Source organism: Centrocercus urophasianus, unplaced genomic scaffold (assembly GCF_019232065.1).
Source record: "Centrocercus urophasianus isolate 14NV4802_14NV808 unplaced genomic scaffold, USGS_Curo_1.0 seq_13, whole genome shotgun sequence".
NCBI classification, from domain to species: domain Eukaryota; kingdom Metazoa; phylum Chordata; class Aves; order Galliformes; family Phasianidae; genus Centrocercus; species Centrocercus urophasianus.
Genome location: NW_024884475.1, coordinates 40,336,447 through 40,345,215, shown reverse-complemented (window position 1 = coordinate 40,345,215; position 8,769 = coordinate 40,336,447). Strand labels below are relative to the sequence as shown.

At 60.6% G+C, this 8,769-nt stretch overlaps 2 protein-coding genes across 2 annotated transcripts in view; both read left to right on the top strand.

Moving 5' to 3' along the window:
- Positions 1–314: 314 nt before the first annotated feature.
- LOC122157074 (low-density lipoprotein receptor-related protein 4-like) lies at positions 315–5,205 on the top strand. The gene is made up of 15 exons (XM_042812458.1): positions 315–396; positions 629–748; positions 942–1,061; positions 1,135–1,362; positions 1,472–1,585; positions 1,663–1,782; positions 1,997–2,122; positions 2,204–2,410; positions 2,559–2,727; positions 2,809–2,977; positions 3,090–3,315; positions 3,429–3,554; positions 3,694–3,909; positions 4,135–4,443; positions 4,826–5,205. Exons 1-15 carry the CDS (start codon positions 315–317, stop codon positions 5,185–5,187), a joined length of 2,694 nt encoding a protein of 897 aa, XP_042668392.1. The 3' UTR covers positions 5,188–5,205.
- Positions 5,206–5,345: 140 nt separating this feature from the next.
- The window catches only part of LOC122157073 (very low-density lipoprotein receptor-like), a 4,924-nt gene continuing 1,500 nt past the window's right edge, over positions 5,346–8,769 (top strand). The window contains exons 1-8 of the mRNA XM_042812457.1: positions 5,346–5,793; positions 5,923–6,138; positions 6,275–6,513; positions 6,587–6,716; positions 7,011–7,189; positions 7,290–7,476; positions 7,721–7,939; positions 8,339–8,522. Coding sequence (XP_042668391.1) covers positions 5,346–5,793; positions 5,923–6,138; positions 6,275–6,513; positions 6,587–6,716; positions 7,011–7,189; positions 7,290–7,476; positions 7,721–7,939; positions 8,339–8,522 — 1,802 coding nt within the window. The remainder of the gene's footprint in view (positions 5,794–5,922; positions 6,139–6,274; positions 6,514–6,586; positions 6,717–7,010; positions 7,190–7,289; positions 7,477–7,720; positions 7,940–8,338; positions 8,523–8,769) is intronic.

The window sequence follows — 8,769 nt, the reverse complement described above, 5'->3', positions numbered from 1 at the left end:
GAGGGCCAGGGGCAACCGGCGGTACCAGAGACCCAATGCCCCTCACGCACGGAGCCTTGCGCTCTGGGGCAGCGGGCCCCGCACGTGCCCTAGCAGAGGAGGCGCTTCCTCCTGCCCCGTGGCCTGGATGCCCCCGGCCAGCTGCGCGTATGGCCAGCTAGGCTCCGGCCGGGCGCAGCCCCCGCGGCACAGCCCCACTCGGGGCGGGCAGGGCTCGGCCGGGGTCCTCCTATAAAAGCGGCGGTGTCGGCGTTGGCGGTGTCGCGCTGCCCCCGCCGGCCCGGCCCCCGGAGCCGCCCCTGCCGGCCTCCGCCATGGGCCACCCCCCGCCGCTTCGCCTGATCCTCGCCATCCTCATCCTTCGCTCCGTCGCCGGGGCCGCGGCCCGCCGCGCCCGTGAGCCGGGATGGAGGGTGGTGGGGTGGGGGATGTCCGCCTGACAGCCCTGCGTGCTGGCCGCGGGGGGTCCCGGCGGCCCCTCCCGTGCCGAGGGGTCGGCGGTGCCCTTCCCTGGGGGTGCGGGAGGTGGCAGCTGTGGCACGGCACCTGCTCCTCAAGGCCGTGCTGTGGGGGGATGTTCAAGGAGCATGGAGATCCCCCTTGGGCTGACCGTGGCTTTCTCTCGCAGCCCCCGCCAGCCCCACGTGTGCAGCATCGCGCCAGGCCGCCTGCGGAGATGGCTGCATCCCCATCCCATGGCTCTGCGATGGAGAGCAGCAGTGTCCAGATGGGACGGACGAGCTATGTGGTGAGTCAGAAGATGGGTCGTGGGGTGGGCTGAGGGGGCTGTGTTACCTAGCGGTGGTGCAAGGCAGAACAGAAGTGCTGATGGCGGCACCTGCCTGTGCAGAGGTACGTGTGTCCGGGAGCATCTGAGGGGGTCTGTGGCACGTGCACGTGTGTGGCATGGTAGTGCCGTTGACCCCGTGCCGTCCCTGCAGGTGCTCCCTGCGGCGGAGACCCCCATGTCTGGCAGTGTGATGACGGCCGGTGTGTTGCCAGCAGCTGGCGCTGTGACGGTGCTGCCGACTGTCCAGATGGCTCTGATGAGCAGGACTGTGGTAAGTTTTCTTCAGCGCCCCGGGGGGCTGCAGCCACGCAGCGCAGAGTCTGAGTGTCGCTGTGTCCCTGCAGTGTGCGGAGCGAAGAAGCTGCAGTGTCCTGGCACCCACCACTGCATCCCGCACTGGGAGCAGTGTGACCGGCATCAGGACTGCGAGGATGGCTGGGATGAGGAGGGCTGCCCCCTGCAGCCTTGTCTGCCAGGGCAGTGGCAGTGCAGGAACCGAGTATGCATTGTTGCCGAGTGGAAGTGCAACGGGGTTGATGACTGTGGTGATTCCTCGGATGAAGACATCTGTGGTAAGTGATGGTCCTGTCCAAAGGATGTGCAAAGGCACTTTGTGGGGCACCTCATGAGGCTGGGAGCCACCTGGCATCACCCTGCCCTCCTGACATATGTGCACCACAGCCCCCTGCCCACCTGGCATGGTGCGGTGTGATGAGGGGAAATGCATCCTGGAGTCCCTGATGTGCAATGATGAGGATGACTGCCTGGATGGCACTGACGAGCCCAGCACCTGCGGTGAGTGGGCATTGGGCAGGGGGAGCCCCAGGGTGGTCCTGCATCACCTCATCTCCCTGCTTCATCCTTTCCTGCAGGACGAAGCTGCTTTGTGCGCAATGGGGGCTGCGCAGAATCATGCACTGACACACACTGGGGTGTACAGTGCTCCTGCGGGTCTGGCTGGGTGTTGCAGGCTGATGGGCAGAGTTGTGCTGGTAAGGAGAGGTTGGGGTGTGCATGCTGCAGCACCAAGAATGGGAATGCCCTGAGACATCCCTGCTCTCGTCCGTATGCTGTGTCTGGTCCTGAGAAGGCTGCTTATGAGGCATCAGTGGGAGTGGGTGGGTCTGGGAAGCAGGAGTCTGGGTGGGCAGTGGCAAGGTCTGGAGGGTACTGGCTGTGGGCTGCCAAAAGTGCCTGTCCCTGCAGATGTGGATGAGTGCTCCTTGGAGTACGGCCCCTGTAGCCAACTGTGCAGAAACACGCCAGGAACTTTCAGCTGTGCCTGCCTCGAGGGCTACCTGCTGCGGCACGGCACCTTCTGTGAAGTAGCAGGTAGAGGGGGGGACCCTGAGGGGCCAGGCTGTGCCCACAGCATGCCCTGCTCGCCTTGTGACATCCTTCTTGTCCTGGCAGACAACGCAACACAGCTCCTGGTGGCCGTTGGGGAAGACCTGGCTCTTCTGGATGTGCGGACCCAGGCATACCGCCCTGTGCTCTCCACTGAGGCCGAGCTCCGTGCCCTGGTGTATGATCTGCTTCGTGAAACCTACTTCTGGCTGACAGAGGAGGGCGAGCTCTGTGCACGCCTACCGGGGAAGGATGCGCAGCTCCTCTATGCAGGTGTGGAGAAGCAAGGGTGCTAGGTTTTGCAGTGGGGCTGAGAAGGGGGCTCAGAGCTGGCTTGCCCCTGTCCTATATCCAGGGGCAACCTGGAGTTTGTCTTGTGTTCTGAAGCAGAGGCTGTGCCTCTTATCCTCCCTGTCTGTAGATGCTGGAGAGGTGAACAGCATCTCTGTGGACTGGTTCACGGGGCAGTTGTACTGGGCCAGCAGCCATCCTGCAGCCATCTATGCAGGGCTGGGTGACGGACGTGGCTATGTGACAGTGCTGGGGAAGGATGTGGCACCGGAGCAGCTGACAGTGTACCCATCTGCCAGGTGAGGATTAAGAGTGATGTCTTTGTTGACTGTGGCTTTGGGGGGCGTGCTGAGGCCTGGGTGCTTGGTACCTGCTTCCAGGTCCCTCTATTGGGTCAACCGTGGGCTGAGAGGTCGGACAGTCATTGCTGCAGCTGGCATGGATGGCTCAAACCATCAGGAGCTCACAGTGGTGTCCATGGAGGAGCCTATAGGGCTCAGCCTGGACCACGTGGCTGGGAGACTGTACTGGATCAGCGAATACAAGGAGGTAGGGACGGGGGGTAGCAGCACTCAGACCCACCAGGACGCTATAGCCAAGGCTCACTGTTCTGGGGCATTGGGATGCCGTATGGTCACCATGCTTTTGACCTATCTTCCAGTCCATTGAGACGCTGCGGGTAGATGGCAGCGGACGCCATTCCTTCCCTGCTGTCCTGCGGAGCCACACAGAGCCACTGGGCCTGGCTGTGTTTGAGAGCCGCTTCTTCTGGGCTGATGGCACCGAGCTGGTGTCAGCCAGCCAGGCCTCTCCACAGGAACATGCCGTACTGCTCCGGGCCCCCGTTTCTGCCTTCACTGTGCTGCATGCACTGCAGCAGCCACCACGTGAGTACCATGCCTCACCCTTGGTCCTATACAATGACTCTCCTGGTCCCTTGGCAAGGGCTGCTTTGTGGGGATGGTGCTGCCTGAGCTCTTAACGTCCCTTTTGCCTTTAGGAGACACTGCTGCATGTGCTCCAGGCTTGTGCAGCCACCTCTGCCTTCTGTCCCCTGTGCACCCTCGAGGCTACAAGTGTGCATGTCCAGAAGGACTCTACCTCCAGCCCTCAGGGAAATGCACAGGTGAGTACAGTCTGCTCGGCTGTGTGGGGCCAGGGACATCCCTGACTATGCAGCCTAGTACCTGGGCAGCCTTTCAGAGGGTCAGCCCTGCTTGTCCTGTGCCTCAGCCATGCTTACATGCTGCTCTTGCACCCCTCAGAGCTGTCTATCATATACTCATCGAGGACAGCCATCTCCCTGCTGCAGGTGGGCCCTGGAACACACAGCCAACAGGTGCAGGAGTGGCAGGAGGCCTTCCACCTGCAGGATGTAGACTGGCAGAGGTCAGTGCTCTATGGGACAGATGACAGTGGGGCACTGCTGCGTGTTGTGGGACACCCTGGGAAGCGAGAGACCATCGTGACCAGGCTGCCGGGTGAGACCTTATGTGGCGATGGACAGGGTGCTGGGGCATGCTTGCCTTCTCGGGGCAGGTACGAGGCTCTGCTGGGTGCTATACAGTGGTCTCTCGGTGCCCATGCTGGGGCTGTGTTCAGGTGTGGGTCAGCTGTGTCCTGGCTTTAGGGAAAGGGGGAACACAAGCAGAGGAGCAGGGCCATGGGACAGCCCTGTAACTGCTTGCTTGCCTGCTGTCCCCAAGTCTGCTCTGCCCGTGTGGACATCCGCTCAGGGAACCTGTACTGGCTCGCATGTAACCGGAGGGACATCGGAGTGACCAAGGTGTCTGACCTGACCCCACGCATCCTGCACCGTGCTCGCAGCAGCATCCAGCACCTCTTCTTGGACTGGCAACAAGGAACTCTCTACTGGCTGGCCCGTGGACAGCCCCTGCAGCAGCTGAGTCTGTCTGGGGGCAGCCCACGGGATGCTTGGAACGAGACGTGGCCTGGAGACCTGCCTGCGGCCATGGATAGCAAGGCCTTCAGCCTGCTCTGGAGCTCAGCCCTAGGTGAGCCCCACAGGGATCTGGAGCAGGGAGCAGAGGAGGTTGCTCTGCAGATGATAGGTCCCTTCCTGCTCAGTGGGGTGCTTTGGAACACTTTGTACTGTGGGTGTGCTCCTGTCTTCTGCCATGGGATTCCTGCTGTAATGGTGTGTTATGGTAGCACAAGGGCTGTCTTGTGAGCCCCAGATCCTCAGCAGGAAAAATTTCTTCTGAGAATGAGTGATGAGGTATTGGAACAGGTTGCCCAGAAGGCGTTCAAGAAATGTAGAGATGTGGCACCGAGGGACATGGTTTAGTGGGCACAATGGAGATGGGTTGATAGTTGTACTGAATGACCTTAGTGGTCTCTTCCAACCTTTATGATTCTGTTATTTCTTCCTCACAGGCCTGAAGGCACTGAGTCTGACCAAACAGAAAGCAGTCACCCTGGCACCTGGCTGGTCCCATGGCCTTGTGGCCGCCTTTGAGCCCTACTTGGTTTCAGTTAATGAGACGGCTCTGCTGCTGTGGGACCGGAGGACGCTGTCTCTTGTGCTATCAGTGCCAGCAACAGGCGTGCAGGGTGTGGTGGCATTCGTGGGTTCAGAGCTACAGGAAGGTAAGAGCAGCTCTGTGCTTGATGGGGCTGGGTGGCCTGTCCTGCTCCAAGCTAGGGTGCCACCTGGGTGCTGGGGGCCACATATGTTGTTTCTGGTGGTGCCTGAAGCGTGGGCAGGGCACGACCCCAAATCCAGGCTCATGTTCTAGTGCCTGTGCCTCTGCCAGTGCCAGCAAGCAAAGGACCTGCCCTGCCACTTCCTCCACCTGTGACCATCACTACAAGGACAACCACAGCTACCACATCTGCTCAGCCCACCACCTCCACCACACGGCTTTCACTGAGAAAGACCACTGCTGCACCTACCATGCCTGCAACAACCACCAAGGCTACTACAACACTGACCACCACCAGCCTGTCCACCCCAACTAAAACCACCACCACCAGGCCATCCACCACATCCACCTCTGTACCAACCACCACATGGGCCACTCCAAACAAAACCATCCCTGTGTGGTTAGCCACCACCAGCACTGCCACCACTCGATCCTTGCCAACCAATCCTTCTGTCTCACAGCTAAGCACTAGCACCCAGCACCCAACCACTCCTGCACTGGCAGTTCCCCCCACTCCACTCCTCAGGCCCAGCTCTCCACGCCCCCCAACTGTGTTCTCCCATCTCTCCTGTCCTCGCACACACATGCCCTGTCGTGACGGCACTGAGTGTGTGGCCCAGGACTACGTGTGCGATGGAGAGAAGGACTGCGCAGATGGCTCTGATGAGGATGGGTGTGCCCAGCTCTGTGACACCCCAGGTAGGAGACAGCCTTTAGTGGATGATCATGCGCCAGGGTTTCTGGCTGCTTCCCAGTGGGGCTGATGGGATGAAGCCCTGAGAAGTTCCATGACTGCAGAAGACTGAGAATGATCCATTTTCTGCCCAGAGGCCTTCCACTGTGCTAACAGCACCACGTGTGTTGGGGCTCACGAGCGCTGTGATGGGGTGCCACAGTGTCCTGATGCCTCGGACGAAATGGGCTGCTGGAGCCCCACACAGGACTGTGCCCTGCGCTGCGATGCTGCCACCCGCTGTGTCCCCGAGAGCTGGCTGTGCGATGGCCATGCCGACTGCCTGGATCACACCGACGAGCAGGGATGCGGTGAGACCCGAGGGTTGGATAGGATGATGTGGTTTCCTGGGGTACCGTGTGCCCTGCATGTGGGTGTACCAGCAGGTTGGTTACCAATGGGAGACGGGGACACTGTGCCCCCTGTCATCCCTGCCTCTGCCCACAGTGCCGAAGAAGTGCAGCCCATCTGAATTCCCCTGCCACAGTGGGCAGTGCGTGGCCCTGGCTCTGCGCTGTGATGGCGACCCTGACTGCCGTGATGGCTCGGATGAGGAGGGCTGTGCCGTGCCCCGGCCTCTGCTGTGCCGCCCAGGGGAGGTGGTCTGTCCCCACAGTGGGGAATGCGTGCCTGAGGCCTGGCGCTGCGACGGTGTGGCTGACTGCAGAGACAGCACAGATGAGCAGGTGGGTGAGTGTTGGGAATGCCTCCTTGTGTCCCCGGAGGGCTGGTGGCATCACTCATCCCCTACTCCTGCAGGACTGTCCCTTGGAGGAACAGCAGTGCGGTGAGCAGCAGTGGGGCTGCTCACACGGCCATGAGTGCATCCCTGACGCCTGGCGGTGCGACAGAGAGAGTGACTGCAGTGACGGCAGCGACGAGGCTGGCTGTGAGCAGCACCTGCATGTCCCCTCTGTGTCCCACCTATGGGTCCTCAGCAGAGTGAGGAGTGGGAGCACATCCTGCTGCAGAATGCCCCTTCCCAACATCAGTGGTGGCTTTAGACCCAGGGTGGATGAATGTTGTCTCCATTGGGCTGGTGGCTATGACATTAGGGTAGCTTGGAAGCAGGCTGCAGGCATTGTGCTGGGCATTATTGCTGTGTGTTCTGTGCGCCCCCCAGCAGCTCCTGTTGAGCACAAGGAGTTAGTGGCTGAGGCTGAGGGCAGCTTCTCTCCTGCAGGCCAACCCACTCCCTGCCTGAGCCATGAGTACCCCTGCGGGCTGGGGATCTGCCTGAATGCATCACTGGTGTGCAGCGGTCAGCAGGACTGCGCGGATGGCTCAGATGAGGGAGGAAACTGCTCCCTGCCCTGCCAGAGACCCTGCTCACAGCTCTGCTACCCATCACCCCAGGGACCTGTGAGTGCTGGGAGCCGTGGCCTGGGAGTCTCACCCCACTGTGCTTCCGTGGACTGCACAGGCTGCAGCAGGGAGCCCCACATACTTGCTGTCCCCACAGCGTTGCTGGTGCGCTCCAGGCTATCAGCTGGCTGAGGACGGCATGTCCTGTGTGGATGTGGATGAGTGCACAGAGCAGGGCAAGGAAACCTGCAGCCAGATCTGCCTCAATGCTCCAGGGACCTACAGCTGTGGCTGCCTCTCTGGCTACCTGCTGGAGCCTGATGGCCGCATCTGCAAACTCAGCGGTAAGTCCTAAGGAGGGCAGGCAGCATTGGGCACCTCCTGGTATGCCAGGAGTCAGTGGGTATGTGCTTGTGTGTGCCTCTTGCCTGTGGGAAGTCATGTGGTCCCCTCCCTGTCCCACTGGCCATCACTGATACTTGTTTGCCCATGGCCATGGCAGTAGGACTGCATCCCAGCAGGCTCTGATGCCTAGGATGGCTATGTTCCTTGGCTTCACAAGTGCCGAGAGTCTCTGTGTCAACCCAGGACCAGAACCCACACTGTTGGTGGCTGTGCAATCGGAAGTGCTGTCCTATGGCCTTCGGAGTGGGCGCGAGGAGGTGCTGCTGACCACTGACAAGGAACGGACCGTCTTCTCACTCGACTATGACTTGGTCGAAAGGAGAATCTTCTGGATGGACCTGGCCACAGAAAGCATTTCCTGGCAGAGTCTAGATTCAAGCAAAAAAGGCACGCTGGTGAAAGGTAAGCTGCGATAGCTTGGGGCTAGTGAGGCTGCCCTCTCTGTGTCTTGGATGCAGTTGGGGTACCAGGCTGTGTCCCCATGTATGGGAAAATTATAGAACCATAGAATGGCTTAGGTTGGAAAGAAACTTAAAACTCACCCAGTTCCAACTTCCTGCCATGTGCAGGGTTGCCACCTACTAGCTCAGGCTGCCTAAGGCCCATCCAGTCTGGCCTTGAATGCCTCCAGGGACAGGGCATCCACAGCTTCTCTGAGCAGCCTGTGCCAGTGTTTCACCAGCTGCTGGTGGAGATGGCTAGGAGAACTCTGAGCTCGTGAGGTGATGGGGATCCAGGCTGTGAGCATGGTGCCTCTTGCAGCTGTCACCCTATGGGTGTTGACTCTTGGTCTTCTTGCAGGTGTAAGATCAGACTGTATTGCTGTGGACTGGCTTGGGAGGAACCTGTACTGGACGGATGGGGTGGCAGGGCAGGTGCTGGCCACTTCTCTGGGAACTGCCTGGAGAGGGAAACCAGAGTACACTGTGGTGCTGGATGGAGACTTGGACCAGCCACACTCCCTGGTGCTCCAGCCTCTGGCCGGGTAAGGCTGGGGCCAGAGGACTTGGGGACCTTCTTGCCTGGCCCACTGTCCCCCATAGAAACAGACAAGAGGCTGGGGGAGAGTTGGGTTGGCCTCATCTGAGTGCTGTTGCTGCTGTATGATTGGGGGAGAAGAACCCAAGCATCTGCTCCTGCTCTGCACAGAGCTCTCAGTGCATCCCTGATGGGATGGGAAACCCTGTGCTGCCCCTCCGTGCTGCCCCTCCGTGCTGCCCCTCCGTGCTGCC

What these genes read in the sequence shown, in the direction of transcription:
- LOC122157074 (XM_042812458.1), top strand. Translation starts at nt 315, where the DNA reads ATGGGCCACCCCCCGCCGCTTCGCCTGATCCTCGCCATCCTCATCCTT. An exon ending in TGGGACGGACGAGCTATGTG is followed by an intron (nt 749 to 941) that starts GTGAGTCAGAAG and finishes CCGTCCCTGCAG; the next exon opens with GTGCTCCCTGCGGCGGAGAC. An exon ending in GCCCTCAGGGAAATGCACAG is followed by an intron (nt 3,555 to 3,693) that starts GTGAGTACAGTC and finishes TGCACCCCTCAG; the next exon opens with AGCTGTCTATCATATACTCA.